Here is a 17,877-nt window from a genome sequence, read left to right on the forward strand (position 1 = left end):
TTTTTATAATATACGTACGTAGATCATATACCTAAAAAATAATTAACCTAAGCAAACATGGTTACTACCCTAATAAGTAATTTAATGTAGTATTAAAATATATTAATTAATTAATTAATTAAATAAGATATTTAGTTAATAAATTAAGATAGATTGCAATTTAGTCCAAATTAATACAATAATTACGTTTGACAATTAATTGGTGCACTAATTAATTATAAAAATAGATAATTAAAAAGTAAAAAAATAACAATAATGAATATAATAAATAATAAATAAAATAATTTATTAATGCCATAAGATATATTTTACATAGTATAAATTAATAATATATTTCTACAAAATTAAAAATCACTAGTTTAATTAAGGATAAAAAATAAAATAAAATAAAACTTGATCAATTGCTTACTTTAACAATATTTTAATTACCACTCTTAAATCACTAATTTAATTTAGTAATAAATATAATAAACAAATAAAAATACTATTAATAACATAAGATAAAATTTTACGTAATATAAATTAATAATATATTTCCACAAAATAAAATATCATTAGTTTAATTAATGATTAAAAATAGACTAATTAAAAAAAATTGATCAATTGCTTACTTTAATAATATTTTGATTACCACTCTTAATACAAATAATGAATATAATAAAAACATAAATAATTTTTATTAATAACAGAAGATAGATTTTTAGTAGTATAAATTAATAATATATTTCCACAAAATAAAAAATCATTAGTTTAATTAATGATAACAATAGAATAATTAGTAATATTTTAATTACCACTCTTAAATCACTAATTTAATATAGTAATAAAATAATAAAAATATTAAATAAATAAATATAATATATTATTAATAACATAAGATATATTTTTACGTAGTATAAATTAATAATATATTTCCACAAATCTAAAAGTCATTAGTTTAATGAATTATAAAAAATAAAATAATTATAAAAAAAATGATTGATAATGAGTGAAAGCAAGAGGGAGATCGGAGAGCCAGATCCACTTTCGTGAGCCGATACACGAGTTCAAGTGGATGAAATAGGATTTCGGTGGGAATCCTGATTCACCCACTTTATTATTAGACGAGTTCAAGTGGATGAACCCGTTTAGCCACTGATTCAAATGCACTAACGCATTTGGGTCAAGTGACAATGTAATTTAATTCATTTCCACTTGACCCAAGGGCACTAACAGGCCCAAAAGAGGAATTATCTTCCCCACTATCACGAAAAAGTGAGGAGAATTTTATCATCTCTTTACCACTTTTTGTATTTTGTATTTTGCACTAAAAAATAGAGAAAACAATCACAAGGAAAAGGAGAGGGGTTTGCTACCTTTGTATTTGGTTGTCATATTTATGCGAGAAGAGCCCCTATTCTCCATGTCGTTAATGATAGGAAGAGCAGGTTGTCACGGGGCCTAAGCCCACTGCATACTCATTGGCCCCGTGATCCATTTGAGGATACATAGAGGAGGTTTTTGTCCAAGCCCTTTATGGTTGGCCCAACCCATGTTTTAGAATGAGGGATCTCTAAAAACCCTCTAGAAGGTACCGTACATACACCAAATTGGGTCCGGTATATGTACTTGGGCACACACGCTAGTATCGTGTATAAAAGTCTAAAAAGGTCCATAACTAGATGGTAGTGGAATAATCTAGAAAGATCAAAACCATTCGATTAATGACAATTGTATATAATCTAGAATACTCATTGCTCCCTATCAAAACTACAAATAAGGGAGAGTCTCTCATTTGTAAACAAATTGAAGTACAATACAATATTTCTTAAGCAAGTCTCTAAGTTGCCTTAAGTTCTCTCATTACTTTCATAGGGTGAGTAAGTGTAACCCTTACAAGTAAGAGTGAGATTTAGGCTGACTTTGTGTATTTGCAAAAGAAGTTTGTACACAAGTGCAACACGGGTTAAGCAAAGGAGTTACGACTCCGTGACAAGGCGCTCCTCTAAAGGAGGAGGGGAGGAGGTTGGGTGTGTTACCCATGCTATGAATGTCCTGGCTGATCAGGTTACCAAATTAGAAACAACTCTTGCATTGTGATTTAATTAAAGAATACAATGTAAATAACCAGGGTTTACTTCTATGGCGGCCGGAACAAATAATAAGTTCACGTTTCTGCCGGATGGAGAAGTCAGGAGCCAGCAAAAGCGTTAGGAAAGTTGGCGGGACAATGACTCGGCGAGAAACGCATCGAGCCGTAAACGTTGCAGAATTTTCCGCACTCCAAGCAAACGACGAGACGTGAGCGATGCTGCGCTTTCCTCCAGCAGCCAAATAAGTCCACCTCTCACACAGCTTTCACAGGATTCAGATTTTGCAATGCCCGCCACGACATCAGGGGTCGAACAATTTATTTTCTTTTTCTTTTATTCGCATTCTGTTATTAAGGCCCGACTCGTTGTCACCGATAAAAGTAAGTCACCCGAGTCACCCGAGTCTCTTGTGATTTTATGAGTTCCACTGTCTGCGAAGCAATAATACAATATCCGGAGCATTCAACGGAGCACCTGACATTTATTAGTTATTACAGCTGATTGGTTATCTACGCTTCTGACAGGAAAAAATCCAAATTGGATTTTCTTCTTTCCGGTAAAAAGTAAATCGAGAGGTGAAACCTGTCAATGTAGGTTCATCTCTGAGAGGAGAGAAGCCCAACGACGAATATTCTTATTTCTCCAATTTCCTTGGGCAGAATGGTCAATTGTCAGACAAAATTCTTACTTCTATTCTATATTCTAGTCAATCGTCAGGAAAATCAAAAATCAGATTTGGCTGCGGTTTAACAAATAATCATTCGACTTGTTCTCTTCAGATGAACGGTCCGGAATCTGCAGCTGACTGGAAATTATTTCACGGAGCTTCTCACGCGCGTCTTATGATAAGTAGGAAGTGCTCGTTTGACGGTTGAGTACGGCGGGAGAACCGGTCGGTAGGTCTATCACGCCTCTTCTCTGCAAATTTACCTTCCTCGAACATAAGCCATAGCTTTTCTTCTCTTCTGGTCGGAAAAACAAGGAAATCGGGATATAGGAGTACAGTTTTCTCATCCTGTGCAACTATTTCCAACTTACATTTCTTCGAGTTGTAGCTACCTTTCCTTCTATCAGTACAGTTCTTTTAGGTAAGGTCGTCGGATCCATCTTTCGTTCAATTCCGGAGCGGCAGATTTCGTGCTATTTTCGTGTTTTCATGTTTGGATTAGATCCGAAGTGTGGACCGTCTTTTTCGTTGGTTTTCTCGATTTTTCATGTGAGTTTGGACAGAACGCTGCTAGAATGGAGATCTGAAATTTGTGTTCTTGTTTGATGTGCTCTTCTCTTCGTGATCCTAGTGTACTTGTATCAAAGGTACAGTGCAGTAGTGGTTTCTTTTATTTCTATTGATTAAAGCTTGTTCTGGACGTCCATTGATTTCTTCGTGGACGCTTCAATATTTTGGAGCCTTGATCTCTGCTGAAATTTAAAATTAGTGAATTTCGATGTTAAGATGCAAGTGCATTATGTATCTGAATTTCCAATTTTCACTTCTTTCGGCGGTTTCTGCTCCATATATCACTCCGATTCTTCGATCCCATAGCAAAAAGTTTTAGAAACTTAATGAATATATGAAAAAACACAAGGAAGTTTGTTTCTAAATCCCAAAAACTTAATTAATTTTCAATTTTGATGGCTAAGGAAATATGTGAAATGGGCAGAAGTTTGAAACTGTTAAATAAATTTACTCCAGTGCCTCAGACATTTATACTACTAATAATGCTGATTCTTAAAGAATTTTGGTGAGGCAATCCCACGTATTTGTTAACTTGTTGAACTAGGTGAACTAGGTATTTCGAAGTATGCAGAAACTCTGGATCGATTGTACCAGCTTTTGTATGGTCGCTACAAAGTGAACTATTTCTTCCAAAGATAGTGTTATATGATAAAATATTAATCTGCATGCCTCTTATCTGGGGATAAGGACTGAAATTTGAACTCTAATGTTTCTAGATTTTCTACTTAAATGTGAGGAATCCCGTGTATCTCATGCATATCTGAAGATCTAATGAGAAAGTTCAATTAGTTTTCATTTTTATTTTCTTCTCATTTTTTTTTTGTTTCTATTGTCATAGATTGAAGAAGATTGGATTTTTATTTGTGCCACGGGAATTGAGATCCTCTTATTTAGCTATAGTGGCAATGCACTAATTCTTTTGTATTGCTTTTTGTATTTCATTTTTATTTTTTTTCCAGATCATAGTTTTTTATTATTTCTAATGCCATAAGTATTGTATTTACTTGGGAAATTTGTGCAGGCATTTGAAAACTCTTCACTGTAAACTCCTACAGATATTGAACCTACATGAAAGAATGATCTCCAGAGTATTGTGATGGGCTGTAGGAAATGATATTTTTTCATCAATATTCCATTGGTTAACTGTCACATGTTGATCAAGAACCTAACAAGGACTAGTCCGCTTTGCAATTTTAGATAGCTGCTATTTGACATTGTAATCCATGGGGGAGTGGATTGTTGGTGCATTTATCAACCTTTGCGGGAGTATTGCAATAAACTTTGGAACAAATCTTCTAAAGTTGGGCCACAATGAGGTGACATGATTCTTGGATCATCTGCTTGAAAAATTCAAATTTCTTCTTGTTATTTTCATAAAAGTTTTATTTCATTTAGTTGCACAAAAACGTTTTATCTAATACATCTTGCCCTTTGAAATCACAGCATGGAATTCTGTAACAGTGTATCAACAACACATTTTGTTTATGCCACATGATATTATTTTTACAGCTCAAGGATTTAATATAAGTTAGAGCTTACAATATTATTTTGCTTGACACATTTTGTCTTAACATCTCAAGGAGAAAGCTTTTCTTTTGTTTTAGTATAAGTTGGAGCTTAGAATATTATTTTGCCAGCAGCATTGAAAAATATTAAGACAAACTATGAAACTTCATAGAGTAAAAACTAAATTAATGGTGCAGTTCAAATATAATGAGAGGATTTAAGTCAATTCCTTCTGTTTTGAAGATGTAATCAATCTAAGTACATCCGAGCGACCAAGATGAAAATGTTGTAAATAACAAATATATTCATTGTTAGACTATTTATCCACAATCAGTGCTTATGTTTTCCCTAAGGTTTTTAGTTGTTCTTATTGCAGAGAGAGAGGTTTTCCATGCTTGATAATGATGGGAACAATGGGAAGCTAGCCTTGAAACCAATTATATATTTCCAGACCTGGAGAGTTGGTAATGTTTTTTTATCTTTTTAAATTTTTGGTTTCAAACTGTCTTCTTTATTTTGCACCAATAGTGTTAATGCAATTATACATTAAATCATAAAGGTAATTTGCATTTATGTTTAAATAGCTTTTTGATGTCCAGGTATTCTCTTCTTTGCTTTGGGGAACTGCCTTAATTTCGTTTCATTTGGTTATGCTGCTCAGGTGAGTTTCAAATACAGTGACAAAGGCATTAAGGTTGCAATCAATAATGTCAGCCAAAGGGTTGATGGTTATTGATGAAGATCATATCTCTTATAGTCAAAGAGAAGTATCCGTAATCAAAACTACAATATATTTCTGTAGTTTTGTATGGTTTAAGATGTCCATAAAGTTGGACTGTGTCGTGCCTGTTCATGCTTGCTAAAGAAATATCTTGGACGCAGAATCCTGATCTGGTGAAATATTTTTGCCTTCTTCGAAAGGAAGGATGGACTAAATGCTGTGACTAGACACTGACTGAAATCGAACCCAGTCATGTTTAAACCTCTGCAGTAATACTGCATCAAGCATTTTGTTTTGCATTGTTTTGGTTTCACGGTCCACTTTTATTATTTCCGTTATTTATACGTCTCTGACTTATGGAATTGTGGCTTTAAGCTTGTTAAAAAACCAGAATTATACAATCTTCAGGATATATATTGATTCCAAGAAGTGGATTGGGCTTTGGCTCAATGGCCATATGGATGGGGTGCAGGGTGGGGAGAGGGGTTTCTAGTCTGAAGTCTTGGATTCAAATTTCATCAGGGCGTGGGCTGCCGTTTGTGTGTACTCAATGTCTAAAAAAAAAAAGTTGAATCTTAGCTCTAAAATATGAAAGAAAGCAGTTTATAACATTGGAACTGTTTTTTCTTCTTTATCAAGTCTCTGATGTGTTTTATAACTCAGCTGGGCTTTACTTGCAGTCACTTCTTGCAGCCCTGGGATCCGTACAGTTTGTTTCAAATATCGCATTCACATACTTTGTCTTGAATAAAACAGTGACTGGCAAGTATGATGTTTTGGATTCAAACTATTTTAGTTCCGGCATAATGCCAGTTGTATTATTTTTTAGGTTTGCAGTCTATCTAACATCAATCTTATTTGGCTTTTTTTTATACCTGTATAAACAGGGTGCTGCTAGCAACATCCTTTATTGTCTTCGGAAATATATTCCTTGTTGCTTTTGGAAACCATCAATCACCTGGTATAAGGCTTCAACTTGCCTGTCAGTTATAGTTATGTCCTTGTAAGGGGAAAATCTGCCTGGTTACTGGGTTTGCTGCCCTTGGCTGCTGATTTACTTCTCATTACCATTATTTGAATTGTCTAATCAGTGAACTCAGGGAATAACTTACTTATGCTTCAGATTTTCAAGAGAAATGTTAAAAGAAAATTAAGATTTTGTGCTATTATGTTTCCACAGTTTTTACACCAGAACAGTTGGCTGAGAAGTACAGCAACCTTGTATTCGTCTTTTACTGCTTGATTCTGGTGGCAGTTGTTTTAATCAGTCACTATATTTACAGGTAAGAGTTTTAGGTTAAAGGTCATTTACACGAGAGTGTGTACCTAATGATTGCATTCTCTATGAAATATTTTGCTTGTGTTTTCTTCTAATTGATTCTTGATGCCAGTTTTCCGTTTCAGTTACTCTTTTGACTGTTAGATCTGAAATGCAGGAGAGGAGAGCTTGCTTTTTCTGCTTCTGGACTTGACCTTGGGCCATATTGGAACTTGTTGTTGCCACTTTCATATGCCACTGTTTCTGGAGCTGTGGGTTCATGTTCAGTTTTGTTTGCTAAGTCGTTGTAAGTTGTTTGATATGGAGTGCTCATACTTTCTGAAACCTCTTTGAAGCAAGGTGTTGGCATTCAGTGAATTCGTTGATTGCCCTTTTCTTCCCAGGTCTAATTTGTTGAGACTGACCATGGCTCGCCACTATCACCTACATAGTTGGTTCACCTATTCCATGCTCTTGTTATTTCTTAGTACAGCTGGATTTTGGGTAATGCTTTACTTTATTTTCAAATGGTTTGCACCATTTCCCACATGTTCTTGCTCTATGAAACAGTTAATTGACCCATCTAATTGTAATTTATTACCTCCCGTGCTCAGATGGCAAGGTTGAATGAAGGCTTGGCACTGTTCGATGCAATTCTTATTGTTCCCATGTTTCAGATTGCCTGGACATTTTTCTCAATTTGTACAGGATTTATTTACTTCCAAGAATATCAGGTCTTCTGTGACTTTTATCTTCTTCATTGTATTCCGTGTCTCTTTCTTTTTGAAAAGTCTTTTCCTCTGTATATGAGTATACCGTTTACAAAAACTGATTAAGTACTCTGTGACAGGTCTTTGATATGTTACGAACAGTGATGTTCTTACTGGGGTTGACATTTGTTTTCATTGGCATTTCCTTACTAGCACCTGATGACTCAAAAGGTTCTTGAACTGCTGCTTCATGTTGTTATTATTTCACATTGTCTCTCTCTCTCTCTCCAAATTTCTTTGAATAAAGAATTAAGCAGAGTATTTATAGTATTGTTGAATAAGTAGAAAGAAGTAAACTAATTTCGGAAAATTTGTCTCCTTGAGGACCTGTTTTGAAGGAGCTTAATTTACTGAAATCTTTCAGGACTCGAGGCTAAAGGTTCCTCATCTTTAGTTACTTCTGTACCTACAAGCATTGCAACTGATGTAAACAGGTATTTTGGATGCTCTCTATTCTATGGAATTCCCAAATCTATGCAAATTTATATGTTTCTTAACTTGACTCTTAAATGATATCAATATTTTAAGTAATGCTTATTTGTGTTCTCTGCTGTTCACCCCAGGTCGGTCAAACTCTCAAATGAAGAGACAGAAATTAAAGACTTGACATCATTCATGCAAGTAATGGCAATAAGGGTGTCAGCAATTGTAGGCAAAGCAAAGGTTGTTTGAGCTCAATAATGTTTTTCTTGTTGTTCTTCTTAACAATGAGGATTTTAAAATATAATCTTGCAAAAAATATTTTTGTCGCAGACGGCCTGTGCACTATCATTAGGACTGGGTGAGGATACGATCAGTGCATCTTCAGTTCTTGTAATGCCGATGTTGTCCTCACGGATGACAGGTTTTAGAGGAAGTGCTCTTGATCGAGTGAAACTTTTCCCACTAAAGAACACCAACTGGAGTAAGATCTCAATGGACGAGGGAAATCAAGATTTTCATGACACAAGGCTTTTGCTCTCTCAGGATTGTGAGTAGAGGTAGCAGTAGATTCTCATTCTTGTTGAAGAAAAGATCAATTTTTTGTGATTGGTTTTTTGAAACCTTGTATCAACAATGTATAGAGAGCATGTATATTTGTACCATTTATGGCATCCTCTTAGTGTTGAGATGCAATTTTCTCACATATTGATAGTGGGCTTGAAGAATATTTTTCTTGCGTTATATTTGTCATAATTATTAATAAATGAAAGTAAATCTATAGATAATTTCAATTGCAGAAAAATGAGTATCCCAATTCTGGATATAATTAATGCATCAATGGTCATTTTATGTTATTCATTCTGGAATACTTTCTCACAGAGTGCTTACATTTTCCTAAAAAAACATTTTTTTTATGAAAAAGACTCATCTACGTTCTACTAGAAATATATATAAACAGTTGGTGGATATTTGGGAACATTTTCACCAGAAAATGCTTGCAGAATCAAGCCATAGAAATTGTTTTTTTTTTTTTATGAAAACAAGCCATAGAAATGTCAATACGAAGATCTCAAAGATTATGCATATATATAACCATACAATGGCTAAGTCATCTTAGCCTTCAGCATTATGAGGGCTGGTCCTATCAATCGTGGGACTAATTATTGCCTTCATTTTTTTTAAGAAAAATGTGATTTCAATAAGCCCGAAGGCGAGAACTACAAAGAGGAGACAATGAGGGGTTGGAGGGAAACCCCTTCCGTAGTTAGAGAGTCCACCAAACAATTGGTCACTCTATGAACTTGACTCCAAGTACAAACAAGATACGAGGCAATCTCCATAATCTCATAAAAACAAGGCTAATGACGCCAAGAAGGGTCTTTTTTGCTTCCATTTGGGACACCATTTCTCCCAAAGTAGTATTCTTTTTGCTTTTGTTTGAAGGAATTGCCTTAAATATGATCATGCTTTCTCATGTGGAACAAAATATCATCCTTGCATATCTTGGATGCAGAAATCTTTAAATGCTACTTTTGGCACTCGATGTTTGTCGGAAAATATTTTTAGTTGCTGCAGGCCCTTATTTGGAGGACTAATGGATCTTGGCTCAAACCTGTATTTATGTGAATGTACACTAAAGGTGAATACTCTTATCTCAGTCTTAAGGTTTTGCAGTAATATGGTAAATGACAGTTGTGGTACTCCCCCACAAAAAAAGGTTGTAATTTTGCAGGGGTATGGGACACTTCAGCAATAAGTTTCCTCATTTAAGGGATTACTTAACTGAAGAAAAGAAGTATACTTGACTTTACTGGGTCGTAGATATGCCAGTCTTATCTTGTGTTGCAGATGGAATAATTCATGTCTAATTCCCAATTTCAAATAGAAAATTTTATCTCTAAAGCCAAAATGACGAGAACAATATAAACCGAACAAGGACTGACATTTTCTACTACATGGGCTTCAAAATTGAAGCCTATTTTGTTCTTCCCATGAATTCTATCAATATCATGCAACAGGTTGCAATGAGTGTTTATAAGCTTTGACTATATGTTCATGCTGGTCCCAGAAATTGTTTGTGCATCCTTTCACTGGAGGTTGTTTTCTTTTTCTTTTTAAATCATGCAGAAATTTCTTTACACTATTGTTGTGTAGAAATTGCATCTGAAAAGGCATAAGCTTTGACTTCTGAAAATAAATATTTGGAACTTAGAAGTGATAAAAGATGGCAGTACAGCTTTTTTTTTTCAAACCTTTTTCAGGCTCTACTCTTCAAATCATTTTTTTTTCAGCCTCACATCCTGTTTGCATTCAAACTATTTTTTCTATTTGGAAATGTATATTACCTGACTGTAAGATCTATTCGCATTAAGGGATTGTTACACATTTCTGAATTCATGTTTGGCCAAAAGATCATTTGGCAGAAGTCTACTTTATTCGATTTTCATATGGAGCAAAATGACCTGGATGCACTTGTCTCTCGATTACGTTCTTGTTACGCCTCGCTGCCCAGTATGTAATTGGGTCTGCCTCCTTATCTGGCAGGTTAGACTAAGTTCTTTGAATCCCACAGTCATAGAGAAACTCCAATCTTGCCACTCTTCATGGAATGGAAGATTAATCTCAAAAGTAGGCAGGTTGGTCTTACTCCGATAATGTTTATCTGGTATTCCAACATATTTTCTCTCATTCCTTCGCTGCCCCATAAGTGTGGCTAACAATATTAAACAAACTTTGAGGTCTTTTCTCTAGAAGGGCGTCTCTAATGGATTCAAACATCATTTAACAAGCTGGAGAGAAATTTGTAAGCCTAAGTGTTGAAGAGCAGATATGGAAGAGTCTTACATGACTCCCACAATAAGAAGTCTTATAGAGCCTGAATTATTATGGAAGGAGGTCTCACAAAAGTGTTTTAGTTATGCTAGCCTTCTATTTATGTTCAGTTGTTTAATTATGCTAGGACTTAAAATGTTAGAGTTTGGGTGTAATTGGAACAATGGTTGTTTAATTGTAATTGAACTCTACTACTTTCCTCTATTATAAATAGAGGCTCATGTACCCAAATTACATGAAGTAAGTGCAGTTTTTCTCTTTTCCATAAATTCAATACTAAGAAATTTGGGGATATCGGTATCTGCAATGGGGACTTGAACGAGGCTTTACTCATGAAGTGGTGTTGGTAGCTGAATACTTTTAGTGACCTCTCTTGGATCCCCTTTGTAAAGACGAAACTTGGTATCCACAACAGTTTCTGGTAATTGGGAAGGAGCTCATTCAGCAGTCTTGGACGCCTCTCCCCCCATTGGAGATACATCAAATGTTCGGTTTCATGCCGGTTTCTGGCTCCACCAACAGAGTCCTAAAATCTCAGAAAGCCTTGTGGAGGGATCCTTTGAGAAAGTTGATTGGAGGCAACACTTCTGACATGAATTGAATGCCACTGAAGCTTTGGACATCAGTGACCTTCTCTGCCAATTGGAACATTTATATCAAAGCTTCTTGGTCAGATAAAATCATCTGATGCCCTGATGCGGATAGCACGTTCTCAGTCTCCTCGTGCCACTGTTTACGGTCCTTTCATACCTCTTCTCACTGCTTAGCAGCTACTATGTGGTCTCTATCAGGACCTAAAAAATCTCAAGTTTTTTTATGGAGTGCCATGCATGGGAAGATCCTCACTCGTGATAACCTAATTCGCCATGGTTCCCTCATTGCCAGCACTTTATGTCTTCTATATAGAGTTGAAGAGGAATCCATTGATCATTTACCGTTGTACCGCAGATACTTGTGTGGTGTTTGGAACAAACTTTTTTTTTGTTTGATATGCCTTTGTGCTTCCTGACTACCATCCATCTCTGATCTAGTCTCCTTTTGCTTTGGGATTCACCTTCCTATGCTTGGGAAAGTAATGCTTCAAGTATGCAGAGAAACTTTAGGCACTTTCAGCAAGTGTCTTCTTCTTGGGGGCATTTAGTAAAAAAGGCCATTTATCATATTGTGTTTTGGCTGAAGACACTGGAATTGTTTAGTGGGTTTTCTTGTGCTATGTTGAAAAGTAGCAGGGCCTAGGCTCCCCCAAATTTGTTGAACGGATGCCTCCTGTACCGCAAATTATCAAACTTAATTTTGATGGCTTCACTTTGGGAAACCCTGGGTCTTCAGGTATTGGTAGTGTTTACAGAGACTATTTGGGCTTGATTTTGGCCTCCTTCTTGAGTCCTATTGGCATATTGGACTCTTCTTTCGCTGAATTATGCTCTTCAGCAAGGTTTAGAGTTTTTTGTGACAAATTCCAAGGTCGACTCCATGTTGAAGGTGATGAGTGTGATTAGCTGGTATGAAGGCAAGAAAGCTCCACTTAGAGGCATGGACACTGTTTTTATGAGATCTAGGATTATCTTGTCTTTTTGTTCGTAAATAGAATGTTAGAAAGTAGAAAGCCGGAGAATAAGGAAGAGATAAGAAGAAAAGAAAGAGAGACTAAAAGAGAGCGTTGAGAAGACTCTCGTTGGGGGTGTCCACAAACCCCTTTTCCTCTTATTAACTTAAATGACTTGAAGTATAATTACAAAATTAACCCCTCTTGAACATAACTCCCTATAACTTCCTAACCACACCTCCAAACAACATAAAAACTGAACCATAGACTCACTCCAACATTCTAGACATGATATCAGTCTCACAAACATACACAGACAATGTAGAATGACTAAAATACCCTTACATGGCACTTTACAGGAATTATATCCCTAGATTGGCTTGTTGCTTTGCTGATTCTCTTGCTAAAGTGGGGGTCTCCTTCCCCTCTCATTGTAAGAGATTCCCCTCTCTCATGTATTTATTTGTTGCTTTGCTTTCTGGCTTATAAAATTGCACCTTTTCAATCAATGTGGGTTTCCAATATTCATTATTGGCATCTGATCGTTACATCACTTTGGTAATAAAGACATCTTTATTCCAGAAAAACTGATTGAGTTTTTTGCAAAGAAGATTTTTATTCCAGCAAAACTAATTGAGTTTTTTGCAAAGAAGATTTTGTAGTAATCCTCGTCCTTTTTCAGTATTGGAGGTAAGAGTTCCAACAAAATGGACAAGAAATGGCTTGAATGAAGGTGTACACAATATCCTCTTCATTGGATGGGATTAATTGTCCTTTCTCATCCCTAATAAACTTTTTGGCCAAGAAAATTTCTGAATGTTGGTCTGGTGTGAGAACATTGTCCCACCACCCCTTCAAGATTCCTTAGAATCCAAAGTAATCATTTGTGCAATTGTTGAATCAGAATGGTGTTGTTGTTTACATATACTACTATACATTAGCATTTTATGTAATATTTCATAAATCTGATATTCAGACAGACCATCTATGTTCCATTCATAGATACTTTTGCCATCATAAGATTTTAAGTCAAGATATAATTTTTCTTTATAAAGAACATCAGAGGGTGTAGGCCTATGATAATATGTCTTTTTTGGAATGACTATTCAAGTTGAGTGACATTATTGATGTCAGCAGTGTCTGAGTCGAACAAACTAATAGACTCTTTAAACTCAGAACTTGAGGTAGATTGAACCTCAATCATATTGAGACTTAGATTTTTCAATCTATCTAACAATACTTGCATGAATTCATTATTTTCAGTTGTTTTGAATCCTTTGACCACAGGAGGTGGTTTAATTGGAGGAGTAATATCATTAATTCTTTGAAGGAGAAATTGTTGAAGGTGGTTCCTTAACAGATGGTTTGGGAACAATTTTCTCTTATACAACTTCTTCATTTCGATTGAACTGATGACCTATTGTTTGTAAAGTTAAATTAGTAAAATTGTTTTGTTTTTGAATTTGACTAAATGAATTAGGAGGAAATTCAAGCTACATATAGGCTATAGCTTCCAGAGTAGTGCCTTTACCCGAAGAACAAGATGATTTTAGTTTAAGAGGTTCAAGAGGAGGATGCGTGGATTGCACATCTTTGTCGGACTGAAGACATCAGACTTTAATTGTGTTGAGAGTGTTAATCGCTTATTTTTCTTTGAATTTTAAATGAATTACTCGATACCAATTTTCAAAAGACAGAATGATTTTTTCCTGTTGGAGATAATTATAAAATTGAGAGGTAAGGTTCTTTTGTTCAGGATGGGTATACCAATGCTTTGAATTTGGCATTGCTTGGATGCGCAAATTCGGCAATTATAGCTTTTTTATCAATAATAAATTCTGAACTATCATTTTAAATAGTGAAATGAGCAATTTCACTAGGAGTTGGGGAGGTTTTTTCTTCTTCCTTCCTATGATAAATTCCATGAGGAATCTGATTATGTGAAAGTCTGATTCCTTCCACAGAAATATCATCTCGGGTAACAGGATATGGTATGTTTGCTTCCATCTTCCGTGATGTGGAACTAACATCAGAGTATCGAGACGTGGATGGTAAAGATACTCAATATTAGGATTGGGAGTTGGTTCAGAAATTGAGAACCACATCTCCATCCATTGACTCAATAATTTGGTCAATATCAGTACTGACTAAGGGTCTTGGTTTGATTTCCTCCCAAGTTATCATTCTAGGAGTGGCAACATTTGCACTCAATAAATCTGTTTCAATGATAACAGTTTTACCAGACTCAGGAAGTTTTTGTACTTTGGGAGCCAAAGTATTCATTACCTTGAAATAGATGCACATAATTGTAGTTATAGTTTCTGATCCAGGTAAAAAGTTATATCCTTGGGTCAGAAGTCTAAGCTGTAAGGCTTCCATTAGATTCCTATTAAGGATGAACATTGAAATAGATAGGGCCTCGGCTAAGACTAGTTTCAATAGTACCCATGAGGGAAGGTTTCCAATTTTCCATCTCTTAGAATTACTTGAAGATAGGTATTCATACCTAAATGGATTGGTTTGAATGCAATTTGAATGCATCCAATTTTCTTATAATTATATTTATCATGGTTAAGATAATTTCTTAAATCGTCTAACTCTAGTAATTTTAGAGTTGTATCTTGGGTATCAATAGTGAAAGTTTTTTCCATGGTTTTGATTCCAATGGCAGAGGTAAGGGTAAAAGTTCCCTTCTTATAAATTGAAGTAGGTTTAATTTTTCTTTATATTCAATGCTCTCTCTCTCTCTCTCTCTCTCTCTCCCCCCGCAATCTTTTCTGAATTGGAAGATGAGGCAGGCAGACATCCAAAAATGATCATACTTGCTATCTGTCTCCTCCCTCTTAGTTTGATGGCCAAGTGCTTGTAAACCTGTTAATTAAATATGGAACTTAATTTAAAGAGTCTCTCTGCTTGGTAACTGGCAGATGCACATGGCCAGTAAAATATAATCCAGTTCAGGGCATGGGCTTTGTTTCACCTTCCTGGTCAATTCTGTGTTACTTTCTATGCTGTTCAGTTTTGATATCTTTGTGACTTGGGCCAACTTAAGGATGATTAGTAAAGGTTTTGCCTTCAATAAGTTCCTCAATCTTTAAGTTGTCTCAGATAATTTTTTTATGTCATCATTGTTTTCTTGTAACTCAGCATGGAAATAACTGGAGAAGATTGGACATCTTTAACATACTATTCCCCATAATAGGTTTTTCTGTTCTGAGAGTTACACACTGTGGAACCATTTCTCTCTTTGTTTCTTTTTTTCCTTTTTTTTGGGAACTTTTTGGATGTATTCATTTGTTAATTCAATAACGAAAATTTCCTTGAAGGTGAGAGGATAATTCATTGATAGTATCAAGGACTTTGATACTACCTACCCTTCAAGACTGCATGAAAAAACAATGGATGGTGTAAACAGCAAATCATTTGTGGTGTATGTCATCCTTTTTTCTATTTGCTGTTGAAAAAGTGATCTCTGAGTTGGCAGTTGGTTATGCTGTAGAGGTTAAAAAAGAAAAGAGGTTTCACAATTAGACTGGGAGTTATTGAGCCTCTGATGCATACGAATTTTCATGCATTGATTTTAATGTTCTGTATTTGATATCTTATGAAGGTTCCAAAAGTGTCTTTTTTTTTTTCTTTTTGAAAGCGGCAATTAGCTTTTATTGATGAAGTAATAAAAACTTACTATAACATAGAACACAAAACATAAAATACAGCCAAGAACAAATCAATCTAGAGAAAAAAAGATGCCGTAAAGGATAAGGAAACTTTGAATGCACCATCCAAATGTGTCTTTGACCTCTCAATATTCGGGATGTTGCTGCCATTCCATCATACATTCCTTGGATGTTTGAAAGATATTGTATGTAATTAAAGTGATGAATAGTTTTAGTTCTATATCCTCTCATACTCACTCATATAATCTCATTGCTTGAAAGACCTTTGAACTTCTGAAATATCATTTCAGTAGCAGAAGATGTTGCTTCAGTATACATAAATATTAGACTTCTATTTATGCAGGGTGCTAAGATTTTAGGCCATCAAGTTTACATAATTCCATTCAAATATAGAGTTCTGAAAGCTTTGAGCATTGAAGCTGAGGTATCAACGCTCTCCATTTCTAAACATTTGTTCCTTAATTTTCTGGTTGGTTTATTTACGTCTGTGACAGTTAAAATTTTTTAGTTTAGCTTTGACATGCCACTCCATGCTGCATGGCAGAACCTTAAAATTTGAAATGAGCAAAGCATGTCAGATAATTTGCACTCGTTCCATTTACTTGCTCTGTCATGTTAGGGATATCAATCTTAGAGATACTTTGTACTGTGCAGACAATCTGCTGTATATTATCCAGAAATGATATGATCTGATGGCTTTTAGGTGGTCATGATCTCAACTTTCTTTCTCATCAATCTTAGAGAAACTTCATACTGTGAAGGCAATCTACCATATATTATCCAGAAATGATATATGCAATGTGTTTTAGGTGGTCATGACCTCTCTCTCTCTCTGCTTGAATTTATTGAGCCAAATCCTCATCCAAGGACTGATAACCAAGTTAATGCATGGTTATGTTATTCCTTATCTGAAGCATTGGCCCGAGGAATGCTGTTAAATTATCTGAGTCCTGCTTGAATTCATTGAGCCAAATCCTCTTATAAAGGATTAATAACCCAGTTAATGCATGATTTTGTGATTCCTTGACTGAAACATCAACCTGAAGAATGCTGCTAATATAGTTGGACAAGAAGCTGATTTCATGCTCATTGGTAAGAAATCATGAAAACCTGTGATTTTGTTTAAATTCCTTAAAAAAAAAATTCAACTCTCTCCAGTTTATGTATGGTTACTGTATTCTAGGAAAGTTATGGAAGTACTGAATTAACTTAAATTTCTCTATGATCGTAGTATAATGTTTTTGGCTCTTCCAAGTAATGCCTTTATACGATATATGTCCTAATTACTGGGCAATAAAGTACAAGAATGAAGCACCGCACAGGACCAATGAGTTCTATGAAGAGCCTGAGAAAGGAAAAGCGTTTGCCTCAAGATTGGACTTGGCAGCAGTTGCAGTGAAGCAGGCAGGAGAAATATTGAAGCTGCTATTGCTCTTTTGCTCTCACGTCTGCCAAAGATGGCAACTACGAATGTCTCTCAAATGTGGTTCTGTAAGTGGTAGAGCACAAGAGAAACGAACTCCAGGAAAACATCGTGAGGTGGTAAGATTGTTACTATGCCATGCATGCTCAGCCTCTCTAGTCTGATCATTTAAGAAAAAGACTCGTTTATTTTCTAACAAATAGATAAAATATAGAGAGAGATCTGTGCTTAGTAGAACAATCTCTTAGAGCAGATAATTGTGTCTTATTGAGCATGGATCAGTTAGGACAAGCATTTGCAACCTTGTTTATCTCAGAATTATGTAAGGCAACCCTCGCTGAGAATGTTAGCTAGCACCAGACCGATCAGAATTAATATGCGCTCTACTTATTAAAGGTTGATCGTAGGTTGG

General features: G+C 35.3%; 1 protein-coding gene across 3 annotated transcripts; it reads left to right on the plus strand.

Annotated features, from left to right (window-relative positions):
* Positions 1–2,886: 2,886 nt before the first annotated feature.
* LOC137963556 (probable magnesium transporter NIPA8) lies at positions 2,887–8,743 on the plus strand. 3 transcript variants are annotated; one of them, XM_068810679.1, is made up of 15 exons: positions 3,015–3,160; positions 4,331–4,412; positions 4,507–4,625; positions 5,192–5,279; positions 5,415–5,476; positions 6,217–6,302; positions 6,424–6,497; positions 6,717–6,819; positions 6,973–7,101; positions 7,199–7,298; positions 7,409–7,528; positions 7,645–7,735; positions 7,929–7,998; positions 8,128–8,227; positions 8,318–8,743. In XM_068810679.1, exons 3-15 carry the CDS (start codon positions 4,533–4,535, stop codon positions 8,540–8,542), a joined length of 1,341 nt encoding a protein of 446 aa, XP_068666780.1. In that variant the 5' UTR covers positions 3,015–3,160; positions 4,331–4,412; positions 4,507–4,532; the 3' UTR covers positions 8,543–8,743. The 3 variants fall into 3 exon arrangements, with proteins under 3 accessions (XP_068666781.1, XP_068666780.1, XP_068666779.1); XM_068810680.1 differs by lacking the exon at positions 3,015–3,160 and adding an exon at positions 2,887–2,968 and having other exon boundaries at positions 4,331–4,625; XM_068810678.1 differs by having other exon boundaries at positions 4,331–4,625.
* Positions 8,744–17,877: the final 9,134 nt, after the last annotated feature.

This window comes from Aristolochia californica, unplaced genomic scaffold (genome assembly GCF_029961685.1).
Source record: "Aristolochia californica isolate CCGP_79_NKW_82.1479 unplaced genomic scaffold, dmAriCali1.0.hap1 SCAF_4, whole genome shotgun sequence".
In the NCBI taxonomy this organism is placed as follows: domain Eukaryota; kingdom Viridiplantae; phylum Streptophyta; class Magnoliopsida; order Piperales; family Aristolochiaceae; genus Aristolochia; species Aristolochia californica.